Source organism: Haematobia irritans, chromosome 3 (genome assembly GCF_050003625.1).
Source record: "Haematobia irritans isolate KBUSLIRL chromosome 3, ASM5000362v1, whole genome shotgun sequence".
Classification (NCBI taxonomy): domain Eukaryota; kingdom Metazoa; phylum Arthropoda; class Insecta; order Diptera; family Muscidae; genus Haematobia; species Haematobia irritans.
In genome coordinates this window covers 175,613,600-175,629,936 of record NC_134399.1, presented here as the reverse complement: position 1 = coordinate 175,629,936, position 16,337 = coordinate 175,613,600, and the positions used below count along the sequence as shown (strand labels likewise).

Sequence of the window (16,337 nt, the reverse complement as noted above, 5' to 3'; positions counted from 1 at the left end):
TAGTCTAACATTCTAGGAAACATAAAAAGATAGCCGTAATTGGAAGTTGATTTTCATTTACTATCATGCTGTACATTGATCGAATGAATAACGCAATGGAAATTAATTTGAGTAACAACTTAGTTACAAAAATGTGAAGTGTTTTAAAAAATTTGGTTTAGCCGGAGTCGGAGTCGAGCAAAATTTTTACGACTCCGACTCCGACTCAAGCAAAATCTTCAGACTCCGACTCCGGCTCCACAGCCCTGGTGCTGGTAATATATGGCCTCAAACACCCATGCAAAAATTGGTCGCAATCGGTCCATAATTATATATAGCCCCCATATAAACCGATCTCCAGATTTGACCCCCGGAGCCTCTTGGAAGAGCAAAATTCATCCGATTCGGTTGAAATTTGGTACGTGATGTTAGTGTGTGGTATTCAACAACCTTGTCGGAATTGGTTCATATCAGTCCATAATTATATATAGCCCCCATATAAACCGATCCCGAGATTTGGTTTTGGAGCCTCTTGGAGGAGCAAATTTCATCGGAGTCAGTTGAAATTTGGTACATTGTGCTAGTATATGGCCGTAAACAACCATGCCTAACTAGGTCCATATCGGTCTATAGTTATATATAGCCCTGTGATAAATCGATCCCCAATCACACAAAAATTGTTCCATATCAAGTTCATAATTTTATATAGCCCCCATATAAGCGACCCCCATATTTCAATTCTGGCTTCCTACGTACCGTGCAAAAGTCCATATCGATTCGTATTTATTTGTAGACTTACCTACACATACCTTTTTTGTCTAATATATACCACGTATGGACTAACTAACAATTTAGAAAACGATGCTAAGAAGTTTTAAGATACCACAACCCAATTAATTCGATTGTGGATGACAGTCTTTCGTAGAAGTTTCTACGCAATCCATGGTGGAGGGTACATAAAATTCGGCCTGGCCGAACTTACGGCCGTATATGCTTGTTTTGTTCTGCATTTTGCTATATGGTATAATTTATTTTTATTTGCAGTTACATGATGTCTGTGTTAGTACATTTGATGGGCATGACGTAAATATGTAATGGTTACTTATTGTTGAAATTGAACCAAAATAAAGTGTGCAAAAATATGTGATGTTTGCTTGCACGTCATTATAAATACAAATAAACAATGAATTAGTTAATAAATAAATAGAAACAAATAATAAAGTTAATTTTGTGTGTTTCTTTTTTTAAGTGGCGTCTGTTTTTCGATGACGAAAAAAGTTTTTTCATAAAGATCAAAACATTTTAGCTTGTGACCTTGTTCTTTTAACCGGAAAAAAAAACATTTTGAATGAATACCATAACATTTTAAATGGTGACCATTGTATTTTGATTCAAACATAATTCATTTTATAAATATAATAATATTTGAGATTAGGACAATTTTATTTTTCTTAGAACCATGTTCACTGAGCCAACATGGTTACAGGTGAAAATGTTAAATGGTCGCCGCAAAAATAGCTCCTATCATATTATTTTGCTCTTCGAATATGATTGTGACAATCATGTTTCTTCTCTGCGTGTATAATATAGTCGTCCCCGCTCGACTTTACTTACTTGTTTTTTTTTTTTTTTTTTACGTACGGTAATAAAAAGAAGTAATTTGGTGCCAAGTCAGGACTATACGATGGAAGACCAATCAGGGCTCAAAATGCATTTTTCCGTTGTTTAAGAACATTTTATGTTTTGAAGGAAAAATTGAAGTTCAAGACACACCATTCCAGTAAAAGTTACGCAGTTTAGTATCGTATTAACACCAATTAAGTAAAATTTACTCTTTATTGAAAGAATATTATTAAAAAATATATAAATATATATAATATATAAATATATAAAATTTATGTTTAATTTTTTTTATTTTTAGTACATGTCATTAAAGAACAAAAAGTATTAAAAACAAAAATTCCAGACATTTGGCAAAGATTAAGTCGAATCAAATAATTTTCATTAGTTACAATAAAGTTAAAGCGGCTATAAAAAAATTCTCCAATTCTCCAATAGTTTTTAGTTTTTCATTTAATTTTAAAATATTACAAATTTATTACGGATTTTAAAAATTACAACAGCTTTCCTTTTTCTTTTCATTTTGTTTTCATATATTTTTTTCCTTTTCATTTTGTTTTCATATATAAAAAACTTCTAAAACGCCGTTGAGCTTCTGTGAGCGATGTATTTCGGGTCTCCGGCATAATTAACATCAGCAGTAATCCAAATATCACTGTGATAATACCCTCAACCAAAAGACCATTGCCAGGGGGTAGCTTAAATGTCTCGATCAATATTATTTGGATTATTTGTTCGGCAATAACACAAATTGCCAATAAATACGGTTTAGCTTGCAAGGGAAAAGCTTCACCCATATATGCAGAAGTGTATGGAGCAAAAAAGCCAAAGACCGCCTGTATCACGATGTACAAGATCATGGCTGTATATAGGCCGCTTGTATTCAACATATCCCTGAGATTTAGAAACAGAGTTGCTTCTCCGATTAGTAGACCTCCAAGAATGACAATGGCTATGGTTGAGGGCAATTTTCGATTCTTACTATCAATCATTGCATAAGGTATGGCGGTAGCAATGAAACGACAAACACCAGCTATAGCAGGAATGTATCCTTTACCATTAAGTAGAATACTATATCTCAGAACAAAATTCAAAGGCAGCGAATAGAAAAAGGCTAACGTTAGACTACGAAAAATCAGCATCTTGAACAGTGGCAGAAGACCCTGTTTGAAGCTTTCGCCCAAAGTTAAATTTTCTTGATCTCTCACATAGGCTTTGTGCTGCTCCAGAACTAGGTAGGTATAAGATGTAACTCCTTCGGGTCTTTGTAAACGAGCCAAACAATTCAAGGCACCTGCCTCATTACCTTTGCGTAACTCATCAATTGGCGATTCAATAAATAACTTAAGCAAGATACCAGATAAAATTGCAAATAATATATCAAGAACTCCATGAATCCGATGTACTGGCATAGATATTGTAGAGGACCAATCCGAGGCAAACATCATCTGAAGAACTACACCAAGTGTTATAAAATATTGTTCATTGACAAGGCATTTGCCACGACTGAAGTCTACAGATATCTCACTGGCATGTATTAGAAAGGTTACGGTGACCAGACCAGTAGCAATTCCATTAATATAACGTGCGGCCAATAAGGCATCGTAATTGTAAGGGACACTGGTGAATAAGAGGCCCCCAATTAGAACGAACAAAGCCGCTGCAACCTGAAAATTGAGTGAATTTCTTAGTTTTCCAGATTTTGATAATAGCTAGATTCCGTCTCACGATTATCCATTTCTTGGGTATAAATTTTCGTAATGGTACCGCCAGAATAGTTCCAATAATCACACCAATAAACCAGGAATAACAAAAATGGCTGAGCAATGTATATGGACTGACTTCAGCCCATCCCAGACCCATAGCCATATTCATACCAGCAGAAGCAAATATCATGGAACCTGAAATAAGATAAGAGAAACATAGAAAAGTTTATTTAAAATGCACAAGAGAATGTATTTACATTTAGGTAGATATATGTCGATAAACCTCATAAGCTCATATAATTGCCAATGTGCAGCGTGAGGCTACCTCCAATCTTTGGGTACCCCACTCTCTCATTTGGGTACCACAACCCTAGCCATTTCATTTCCATTAACTTAAGCTTGTGTGTAAAGCAATACAATTTAAATAAAAACTAGTATATACGGCAGTAAGTTCGGCCAGGCCGAAGCTTATGTACCCTCCACCTTGGATTCCGTAGAAACTTCTACTGAAGACATCCACAATCGAATTACTTGGGTTGCGGTAACACTTGCCGATGGCAAGGTATCTTAGAACTTCCTAATACGGTCTTCTAAATTACAAGGTAGTCCAGAGGTAGTATATATTAAACTAAAAAAGGCCGATTAAATACGTATATAATTAAGTTTAAAGTTTCTATAGAAATAAAATTTTGACAAAATTTTCTATAGAAATACAATTTTTACAAAATTTTCTATAGAAATAAAATTTTTAAAAAATTTTCTATAGAAATAAAATTTTTAAAAAAATTTCTATAGAAATAAAATTTTTAAAAAATTTTCTATAGAAATAAAATTTTGACAAAATTTTCTATAGAAATAAAATTTTGACAAAATTTTCTATAGAAATAAAATTTTGGTAGATTATTTTTGGCTCGAGTGGCAACCATGAATATGAACCGATATGGACCAATTTTTGTGTGATTGGGGTTCGCCTATATATAACTATAGACCGATATGGATCAATTTTGGCATGGATATTAGCGGCCTTATACTACCACCACGTTGCAAATTTCAACCGGATCGGATGAATTTTGCTCTTCCAAGAGGCTCCGGAGATCAAATCTGGGGAACGGTTTATATGGGGGCTATATATAATTATGGACCGATATGGACCAATTCTTGAGTGTTTGTTAGAGACCACATTCTAACACCATGTTCCAAATTTATACCGGATCGGATGAATTTTGCTCCTCCAAGAGGCTCCGGAGGACAAATCTGGGAACCGATTTATATGGCGGCTATATATAATTATGGACCGATATGGACCAATTTTTGCATGGTCATTAAAGAACATATACCAACACCATATACCAAATTTCAGCCGGATCGGATGAAATTTTCGTTTCTTAGAGGCTCCGCAAGCCAAATCGGGGGATCGGTTTATATGGGGGCTATATATAATTATGGACCGGTGTGGACCACTTTTTGCATGGTCATTAGAGAACATATACCAATACCATATACCAAATTTCAGCCGCTTCTCTTGCTTCTCTTAGAGCAATCGCAAGCCAAATTTGGGGGACCGTTTATATGGGGGCTATACGTAAAAGTGAACCGATATGGCCCATTTGCAATACCGTCCGACCTACATCAATAACAACTACTTGTGCCAAGTTTCAAGTCGATAGCTTGTTTCGTTCGGAAGTTAGCGTGATTTCAACAGACGGACGGACATGCTCAGATCGACTCAGAATTTCACCACGACCCAGAATATATATACTTTATGGGGTCTTAGAGCAATATTTCGATGTGTTACAAACGGAATGACAAAGTTAATATACCCCCATCCTATGGTGGTAGGTATAAAAATATAAACAGAAAGCAGTTAGAAATAACATACTTCATTAACTAGAATAAGGTTTGGAATTTTACTGATTTCTTCTCTGAGTATAGAATTTACAACTGAACAAGAAATTTTTACACAAAAAAAAGTGTGTTGTAAATTTAAGGGCCATTTTAACTTCTACACAGTTCACAAAATTTACTGTAATATGGTTCATTTTTCGTAACCGCAACAAAAATTTAACTTAGCTAAAGGAAACTTATAAAATTTCAGTAAATGTTTTTTAGTTCACTAACTACGAATTTTTTTTTCCTTAAATAAATCTCCAACACAGTAGTTAATGCATTGTTGATTCTATTATAAAAATACATAGAGGCAATATACAAATCTTACTACGAAATGTGGACAATTTACTAAGAAAAATTTTGGTATGTAAAAAATGTTTGTAGTAAAAATTAACTTAACTACACTACCGATTCATATGATGGCTTCCTGCAGCTTATTCTCCTTTTTATTATAAGTTGGAGTAGTTTTTCTCACATTGTAATATATTTTTCCACACATTAGTCAGCCGAATATGGTGTATGTCGACCCATGTTTTAATATAGGCTCCACATAGACCGATATCCAGATTTAATACCTTGAGCTTCTAGAAACCGTAGTTTTAGACTCTCAAAAGTGCATTTATTTTTACCGGTCCATTTGGCAAGGCATCGATATAGACTGATTTAACTTCTTGAGGGTACACCCAAAGAAAAAATATTTTCCTCCGGAATGAAATTTTAGAAGAACGAAAAACAAAGTTGGCTCTCATAAGGTAGAATCTTTAAATTTTTTCTTCGGGAAGCGTAATGGTTGAACTGATTTGCTTGGGAGAAGATTTGTCATCAAAACCCCCCAAAAACGCTATATATTACCAGTAACCGCTACGACGGAGAGTTTTCAAAGTAAACTATTATAGTTCGTACTTGGTGGTGGGTATTTAAGATTCGGTCCGGCCGAACATACTGCTGTATTTATTTGTTCTTGCTGATTTTGTTTTTTTATACATCCTTTTAGGACTATTTGTGTCTTCGAGTTTTATTGCTGCCACCGTGGTGCAATGGTTAGCATGCCCGCCTTGCATACACAAGGTCGTGGGTTCGATTCCTGCTTCGACCGAACACCAAAAAGTTTTTCTGGTTTTAATGTTGGTGACATTTCTGAGGGTTTCAAAGCTTCTCTAAGTGGTTTCACTGCAATGTGGAACGCCGTTCGGACTCGGCTATAAAAAGGAGGTCCTTGTCATTGACCTTAACATGGAATCGGGCAGCACTCAGTGATAAGAGAGAAGTTCACCAATGTGGTATCACAATAGACTGAATAGTCTAAGTGAGCCTGATACATCGGGCTGCCGCCTAACCTACCTAACCATGCTGCATTCAGTGTGCGAAATTTTATTGAAATCGGTTCAGATTTAAATATAGCTCCCCTTTATATCTTTCGACCGATATTGACTAATACGGTCCAAGAAGCCAGAGTTTTACCTTAATTTGGTTAGAATTTTGCACTAGGAGTACAATTAGTAACATAGTGTAGTCAAGTGTGCCAAATTTTATTGAAATCGGTTCAGATTTAGATATAGCTCCCATATATATCTTTCGTCCGATTTACACTCATATGACCACAGTGGCCAATCTTTTACTCCGATTTAATTGAAATTTTACACAGGGAGTAGAATTAGCATTGTAGCTATGCGTGCCAAATTTGGTTGAAATCGGTTCAAATTTAGATATAGCTCCCATATATATCTTTCGCCCGATTTACACTCATATGACCACAGTGGCCAATCTTTTACTCCGATTTAATTGAAATTTTGCACAGGGAATATAATTAGCATTGTAGCTATGCGTGCCAAATTTGGTTGAAATCGGTTCAGATTTAGATATATCTCCCAAATATATGTTTTTCTGGTTTCGACAAAAATGATCAAAATACCAAAATTTGCCTTGTAAAATCGCCACTGCTTAGTCGAACAGTTGTAAAAATGACTCTAATTTTCTAAAACTTCTAATACATACACAGTCTCACACAAGTTTACATACGGTTTAAGATATTGTATTTTCTTTAATTAATAAAATATAATAAAATATGCATATATATGCTTTAGATTTTTTAAATTAATTTGAAAAACAAAGTATTTGTCAATTTTCAAGAAGATTTTTGTAGTCTGGATTATAAACAACAACAAGAAACATGTTTAGTTATGAGGCAAAAACCTCAAGGGTATGTAAACTTATGTGAGACTGTGTATATATCGAGCGATAAATCATAAATAAACTTTTGCGAAGTTTCCTTAAGATTGCTTCACATTTAAATGTTTCCCATATTTTTTTATACCCTCCACCATAGGATGGGGGTATATTAACTTGTCATTCCGTTTGTAACACATCGAAATATTGCTCTAAGGACCCATAAAGTATATATATTCTGGGTCGTGGTGAAATTCTGAGTCGATCTGAGCATGTCCGTCCGTCCGTCTGTTGAAATCACGCTAACTTCCGAACGAAACAAGCTATCGACTTGAAACTTGGCACAAGTAGTTGTTATTGATGTAGGTCGAATGGTATTCCAAATGGGCCATATCGGTCCACTTTTACGTATAGCCCCCATATAAACGGACCCCCAAATTTGGATTGCGATTGCTCTAAGAGAAGCAAATTTCATCCGATCCGGCTGAAATTTGGTACATAGTGTTGGTATATGTTATCTAATGACCATGCAAGAATTGGTCCATATCGGTCCATAATTATATATAGCCCCCATATAAATCGATCCCCAGATTTGTCCTCCGGAGCCTCTTGGTGGAGCAAAATTCATCCGATCCGGTTTAAATTTAGGACATGGTGTTAGAATGTGGTCTCTAACAAACACGCAAGAATTGGTACATATCGGTCCATAATTATATATAGCTCCCATATAAACCGTTCCCCAGATTTGATCTCCGGAGCCTCTTGGAGGAGCAAAATTCATCCGATCCGGTTGAAAATTGCAACGTGGTGTTAGTATAAGGCCGCTAATAACCATGCCAAAATTGCTCCATATCGGTCTGTAGTTACACCCTCAAAAAAATCGCTTCTCTAACATATGTTCCAAACATATTTTGCAGGAAGCACATATATTATTGGATACCGCCGAAAGATTAATATGTTTGTTTCATGTGAGCATATTATATGTTTGGAAGCATTTTGAGTCCAAAAATAGTATATGATTGGAAGAATTCCCCAAAGAAGATTGTGTTCATTCCCTCACATAATTTTCACTTCCACGAAATTTTTGAGTTCTTCGCATCTTTTTCTGTAATACAAATATGCTGTTTTTTTTAAATGTCTATTCTCTTGGTTCCGAATGTCTATTCTCTTTATTCCGAATACTTATTCTACTATTCAAATTAAATAATATTTAGACTTAAGCATACCAAATTTTTGGCCTTATTATAAAACAGTTTTCCGAAACAACATACACACAAAAAAATTTCACGAAAATTTTTCCAATTAAAATTTTAATAGAGTTTTAAAAAATATTCAATTAAAAATTTAATTGATTCAACAAATTTTTTAATTGAAACAAAAATCAATCATAAAAATAATAGTATCAATTAATTTTTTAATTGGATCAATTAACTTTTTAATTGACCTTCAATTAATTTTTTAATTGATACTATCATTTCTGTGATTGAAGATATTTCAATTAAAAATTAATTGGATCAATTAATTTCGTGATTGAATCAGAAAAAAAAATTTTTGTGTGTACAAGCGGTTTCACAGAAATTGCTCTCATTTCATTCTCTCGCTGTGTTATGTTGATATCTTTTTATTCAACCCTCCCGGTTTCCATCTCTATTTCTTTCTCTATACTAACTCTCTCTCTCTCTCTGTCGCTCTCTGAATAAAGTATCACACCATATATATGTTTACTCGAAATTTGTAAATTTATATATGTTTACATTCACACATATTATTTTTATGAAACATTCATGCCCCAAACATGATATATTCTAACATATTAACATATGTGTCCCAAACATTTTGTGTTAGTTTAGGAACATTACATGTTTGCACTTAAATATATTGTGTTTAAAAATTGTGCCCGAAACACATTTTGTTTATATCGGAACATATGAGAAACATATTTTTCTAACAGTGTATATATAGCCGATCCCCAATCACACAAAAATTGGTCCATATCGGTTCATAACCCACTCGAGCCAAAAATAATCTACCAAAGTTTTATTTTTATAGAAAACATTGTCAAAATGTTATTTCTATAGAAAATTTTGTCAAAATTTTATTTCTATAGACAATTTTTTCCAAATTTTATTTCTATAGAAAATTTTGTCAAAATTTTACTTCTATAGAAAATGTTGTCAAAGTTTTATTTCTATAGAAACTTTAAAATTAATTATATACGTATTTAATCGGCCTTTTTATACCCTCCACCATAGGATGGGGGTATATTAACTTTGTCATTCCGTTTGTAACACATCGAAATATTGCTCTAAGACCCCATAAAGTATATATATTCTGGGTCGTGGTGAAATTCTGAGTCGATCTAAGCATGTCCGTCCGTCCGTCCGTCCGTCCGTCTGTCCGTCTGTCCGGCTGTCCGTCCGTCTGTGGAAATCACGCTAACTTCCGAACGAAACAAGCTATCGACTTGAAACTTGGCACAAGTAGTTGTTATTGATGTAGGTCGGATGGTATTGAAAATCGGCCATATAGGACCGTTTACGTATAGCCCCCATATAAACCGATCCCCAAATTTGGCTTGGGGAGCCTCCCGGAGCAGCAAAATTCATCCGATCCGGTTGAAATTTGGTATCTGATGTTAGTATACGGCCTTTAACAACCATGCAAAAATTGGTCCATATCGGTCCATAATTATATATAGCTCCCATATAAACCGATCCCCAGATTTGACCTCCGGAGCCTCTTGAAGGAGCAAAATTCATCCGATCCGGTTGAAATTTAGTACGTGGTCTTAGTATACGGCCTCTAACAACCATGCAAAAATTGGTCCATATCGGTTCATAATTATATATAGCTCCCATATAAACCGATCCCCAGATTTGAACTCCGGAGCCTCTTGGAGGGGCAAAATTCATCCGATCCAATTGAAATTTAGTACGTGGTGTTAGTATATAGTCTCTAACAACCATGGAAAAATTGGTCCATATCGGTTCAAAATTTCATTTCTATAGAAAGTTTTGTCAATCGTTTATTTCTATAGAAAATTTTGTCAAGTTTTTATTTCTATAGAAAATTTTGTCAAAATTTTTTTTTTGTCAAACTATATTATATACGTATTTAATCGGCCTTTTTTGTTTAATATATACCCCGTATGAGCTAACTTATAATTTAGAAGACAGTGTTAAAAAGTTTTACGATAACTTGCCATCGGCAAGTGTTATAGCAACCCAAGTAATTCGATTGTGGATGACAGCCTTTAGTAGAAGTTCGGCCTGGCCGAACTTACGGCCGTATATACTTGTTTAGTTTAATATATACCACGTATGGACGATGTGGTATATATTACGGTGTTAGGAAGTTTTGAGATACCTTGCCATCGGCTTCAGTAGAAGTTTCTACGCAATCCATGGTGGAGGGTAGAGGTGTGCGCGTGAGGGATTTTTCACGCACACTCACGCACGCTCACAAATTCAAAATGTCATTCACGCACGATCACGCACGCCTGTTTTAGAATTGCTCACACTCACGCACGCTCACGAATGAATTCGTAACATTCACGCACGATCACGCACGCCCGTTTTTGAATTGCTCACACTCACGCACGCTCACGAATGAATTCGTAACATTCACGCACGATCACGCACGCCCGTTTTTGAATTGCTCACACTCACGAACGCTCACGAATGAATTCGTAACATTCACGCACGATCACGCACGCCCGTTTTTGGATTGCTCACACTCACGCACGCTCACGAATGAATTCGTAACATTCACGCACGAAGGTTTTTATTGATTCACGCTCACTCACGTTCACGAACCAAAATCCTGCAAAGATAAACACTCACGATTGCAGAATAGTGACTACCGCTCGCTCACGACGGGATATATCAACTCACGCACGTTCACGAACAACAAACTTATTCACGCACACTCACGATTCGAGAAAAAAACTACTCACGCACGTTCACGAACAATGAAACGTACATCCACACACTCACGATTCATAAAAAACTATTCACGCACGCTCACGATGTAAAACGCAACTCACGAAGGTTCACGACTATTATACTTACAAAACAAACGAAAAAATGTAATTCACGAATGAGTGCGAACTTAAAAACTTACTCACTCTCGCTCGTGATACAAATGAGCTACCCAAACAAATTCGCCAAAATATTTCTAATTAAAAATCTGAAGTTGAAAACGTACTCAATTAAAAAATTAACAGATACAATTAACATTTTAATCAAATCAAAATATAAATTCAATTAAAATTTGGATTGATTTTGGCTGAAAAACTTAATTAATTTTTAATTGAGGCAATCAATGATTTATAGTGTTATTGTTTACTTATTTTATTTTTTATTACATTATAATTACATATATTATAATTATACTATATAGAATTATTTTTTTAAGTCTAAGCCAAAATTTAATGAACCAATGAAACCAATTATTTCCGAAAATTATTTTTTATTTGGAAGTATGTTTTCAATTAAAAAATGTAAAAATGTTCAATCATTATTATACCCTTCACCACTACTGTGGTACAGGGTATAATAAGTTTGTGCATTTGTATGTAACGCCAAGAAGGAAAAGTCTGAGACCCATCGTTTAGTATACCGATCGTCTTAGAATTAAATTCTGAGTCGATTTAGCGATGTCTATCTGGCTGTCTGCCTGTCTGTCTGTCTGTCCGTCCGTCTGTCTGTCTGTCTGTCTGTTCTTATATTTTTGTGCGCAAAGTACAGGTCGCAGTTTAAGTCCGATCGTCCTCAAATTTGGCATAGGGTCGTTTTTTGGGACAAAGACAATCGCTATTGATTTTGGAAAAAATCGGTTCAGATTTAGATATAGCTGCCATATATATTTATCCCTGATCTGGTCATAATTGGCGTATTTATCAACCGATGTTCTTCAAATTCAGTACATCCGAATATTTTATGAGTCTCGAAAAACTTGCAAAATATCAGCTAAATCGGTTCAGATTTAGATATAGCTCCCATATATATCTTTCGTCCGATTTAGACTCATATGAACAAAGAGGCCAAAGGTTACTACCGATTTTCGTGAAATTTTGCATAAAGAGTAGAATTGACATTCTACCAATGCTTGGTAAATTTGATTGAAATCGGTTCAGATTTTGATATAGCTCCCATATATATCTTTCGTCCGATTTGCACTTATATGCCCTCAAGAGCCAGAGTTTTGCCGTGATTTAGTTCAAATTTTGCACAGGGAGTACGTTTAATAGTATCGATAAGGGTACCAAATTTGGTTGAAATCGGTTCAAATTTAGATATAGCTCCCATATATATCTTTCGCCCGATTTATACTCAAATGACTACGGGGGCCAAAGTTAAACACCCATTTACGTGAAATTTTGCAGAGATAACAGAATTATTATTCTAACTATGCATGTCAAATTTAGTCGAAATCGGTTCAGATTATATATAGCTCCCATTATATGTACACCAGAGTTGGGGAAATATGGTAGACTGTTTCATATTTTAGACCTATTTTCAATGAGATTTTCCTCTAATTGACTGGATAGTTTCCTCAGAGAATATATTTAATATGATATTTAAGTGTGTCAAGTTTGATCTAATTTGGTTCAGATTTAGATAAAGCCTCCATATATTCGTTTTTCCGGTTTATACAAATATGGCAAAAATTCCCACACTTGACACAAAATTCTGTGATGATTTCCCCATATCTTAGTCATATCCTAAACACTGTAAGGCCAGAATTTCCACAGAACGGTTGAGTTTTAAATAAGGCTCCAAGTCGCCCGACTTGACCAAATAATATATCATAACCCATACTGACTATATATCTTGGCGGGATCTAACCAATATCCCTGTAAAGTCGCCACTGCTAAGTATCAAAAATTGTAAATATTACTAAAATTGCCCTATATCTCGAATACATATGTATCACCTGATCAATCATAAATGCTCTTTTGTAATTTCATTAAAATTTCTCTCGCTTCATATTTCTCATATTTTTTTACTATGTTAACATTGTGTTTCATCCCAGGGCGTTAGCCGATTTAAATTGTAATTCTAGAGTTTTTGTAAAAGTACAAAAAATTGTCTCCATTAAAAGTATTTGTATCTGGAAATGCAAACCTTTATATAGCTCCCAGCAAATTTGAAGTGGTTGAGAGTCTACATAGTGGTGAAGGGTATAATATAGTCGGCTCCGCCCGACTTTAGACTTTACTTACTTGTTCATACATAATTTTTATCGTGAGCAAGACGTTTTTGTAAATATAATATTTGTCGTGAGCGTAAATAGGCTCGTGACCGTGTCATTTCTCGTGAGGGTGAATTATTTCGCGAATGTGAATTTTTTCGTGAACGTGAATTTCATTGTGAGCGTGAATTTTTCGTGAATGTGAGTTTCTTCGTGAGCGTGAATTTTCTCGTGAGCGTGAATTTTTCGTGAACGTGAATGTCATCGTGAGTGTGAAGTTTTCGTGAACGTGAATTTCTTCGTGAACGTGAATTTCTTCGTGAGCGTGAATTTTGTCGTGAGCGTGAATTTTTCGTGAATGTGAATTTTTTCGTGAACGTGAATTTTGTCGTGAGCGTGATTTTGAAAAAAATTTACTCACGCACATTCACGAACAGAATTTGATGTTCACGCACGATCACGCACGACACATTTTTGTTCAGTCCCATTCACGCACATTCACGTGATTTGGTCAAAATTTCATTCACGAATCACGTGACTCACGCGTGAATCACGCGTGTCACGAAAATTTCGTGTCACGCGCACACCTCTAGTGGAGGGTACACAAGCTTCGGCCTGGCCGAACTTACGGTCGTATATACGTGTTTTTTACTAACATTGTGTTCCACCCTAGTGCATTAGCCGACTTAAATTTTGAGTCTACACGCAAAAAAATAATTCTTTCCTCCCAAACGAAATTTTAGACAAACAAAGTTCGTTTCTCATTTGCTTTTCGCAGTAAGGAAGTGTGTTTGGAAGAAAAGTATATACTTTTTGTGATAAACGTTTATTCTTTTCTAGGATGTAAAAACAATTTCATAAAGACTAACTCAAAAAAAAAAACATCGTTTTCTTGCTAATTACATTTTGCCTCACATCTTTCTCACATCCACGAGGTTATTTAGTTCTTAACACCTTTTCCTGTAATACCAACAATGTAGAAGAAATTATACGATTTTATACATTTTTAATTTTTTTTTACCTTTCGCCTGGACGGAGAAACGAACCGCGGACCATGCACTTTGTAAGCCAACACACTAACCACTGAGCTATGTACCTGTTATGGTCATCAATAGATAATTATACATATACGTTATATTTCTATAGCATAGCTTGCGGCGACCACGAACCGAATAATTAAAGTTTATTTAACAGAAACAAACATTTAGTTTGGCAGCGTGGATCACTAGTTGCTACGTCCGACTTGCATGCCAAGGGTCGTGGGTTCGATCCCTGCTTCGACCAGAGTTGTTTTTTTGTTTACATATATTCCATATATTTTGTTTACATATATTTTTTGTTTACATATATTCGGAAGATTTCGAAAAAATGTTAAACATTACATTGTACTATATTAAATTTTGAACTGTAAAATGTGTCTTATTAAAGACCTAAAGTCAGAAAAGAACAGTGTTTCATATAAACGAAATGGAATGTGTTGTTGTTTCAAAAATAACTTTTTTTATTGAAAAAATAAAAATTTTGTATCAAACGAATTTTTTTGGTGATAAAAGTTTAAAATTTTCGAAGCAATTCAAAAAACTCTAACAAAAGAAAAACGTTTTCGGTACACGTTTTCTGAACTTTTTTTTTTTTTTGCTTTGCGTGTATAGATTTTGTAGAAGTCTATCAAATTCTGTCCAGATCGACTGATATTTAAATGTATGTATTTGGGACAAACCTTTATATATAGCCCCCAACACATTTGACGGATGTGATATGGTATCGAAACTTTAAATCTACAAAGTGGTGCAGGGTATTATATAGTCGGCCCCGCCCGACTTTAGACTTTCCTTACTTGTTTTTTTTTTCTAGTAAGTTGCATACACTTCGCAATAAGATTTTTATATTGCCTAGGTATTTTTATAATATAACGAATGATATATTAAATCGATATTTAATCGTTAAAGTTACGAGACTTTTTCTCTGCGTAGTAGGGATGACTAAAAGCCTTGCTAGAAGAATCAAGTTGGGTATGACAAAGAAGATTTAAACAAATTTAAAAAAAAAAACATCGGTTACGGTATAACTCAACCATTTACCTGACAGTGTTGCATACGGTTGGGGAGCATGCTGCTGAGCATTCCATTTAAATTCACTTAATGGCTCGGGGACATTTATCACAGCCGGAGGGGAAGGAGTTTGTTTCGTTGTTTTCGACATGTTATTTTTTTAAATTTTAATATATCACTATTTTATAGCACAACTTGTAATATTTATTTATTTGTTTATTAGTATTCGATTACTTAAACTTCCATAGTTTATGTTTTTTATTGGAACACAAACAGCACAATGTCCTATAAAGACAACCACATCCGATTGACTAAATTAGCAAATCAATATTGTATATAAGCGATTTGGGCTGAATTTTTTTTTGTTTGTTGGGAAAATCTACAGAAGAGTTACCTTCATACATGCTCAAACATAAAAACGTTATCAATTATTTCGAGCATGTCAAAGCATAATTTTACCTTATCTTAGATAAAGCCTGACATATATATTAGGATTTTGCAGGGTTTGGTGATTACCCAATGCGATTGATAGAATGTATATAATCTATATATATTATATTATAGTTACACCGTAAGAACTTTCCTTAAAAAAAAAGACAAAAACAAAAACAACCAAACCGTTAAAAGAACGAAATATTACGTTCTTTAAACATATTTTTTTTTATTATTTTATGAAAATGTTTCGTACTTTCTATGGAAACATTTTGTACATTTTATTTAAAGTATTCGAATT

At 34.6% G+C, this 16,337-nt stretch overlaps 1 protein-coding gene across 1 annotated transcript; it reads right to left on the bottom strand.

Annotated features, from left to right (window-relative positions):
* Positions 1-1,922: 1,922 nt before the first annotated feature.
* Positions 1,923-15,900, bottom strand: LOC142230691 (galactose-proton symporter-like). The gene is made up of 3 exons (XM_075301321.1): positions 15,635-15,900; positions 3,328-3,500; positions 1,923-3,266 (listed from the first exon to the last, which is right to left on the bottom strand). The coding sequence occupies exons 1-3, from the start codon at positions 15,753-15,755 to the stop codon at positions 2,148-2,150; spliced, it is 1,413 nt and encodes a 470-aa protein (XP_075157436.1). The 5' UTR covers positions 15,756-15,900; the 3' UTR covers positions 1,923-2,147.
* Between the last annotated feature and the right edge of the window lie 437 nt (positions 15,901-16,337).

Excerpts from the sequence above, each read along its gene's own strand:
- LOC142230691 (XM_075301321.1), bottom strand. The coding sequence starts at position 15,755 with ATGTCGAAAACAACGAAACAAACTCCTTCCCCTCCGGCTGTGATAAAT. Across the intron at positions 3,501-15,634 it reads ACCGTATGCAACACTGTCAG|GTTCCATGATATTTGCTTCT; the intron begins GTAAATGGTTGA and ends ATCTTATTTCAG. Across the intron at positions 3,267-3,327 it reads TACCCAAGAAATGGATAATC|GTTGCAGCGGCTTTGTTCGT; the intron begins GTGAGACGGAAT and ends CTCAATTTTCAG.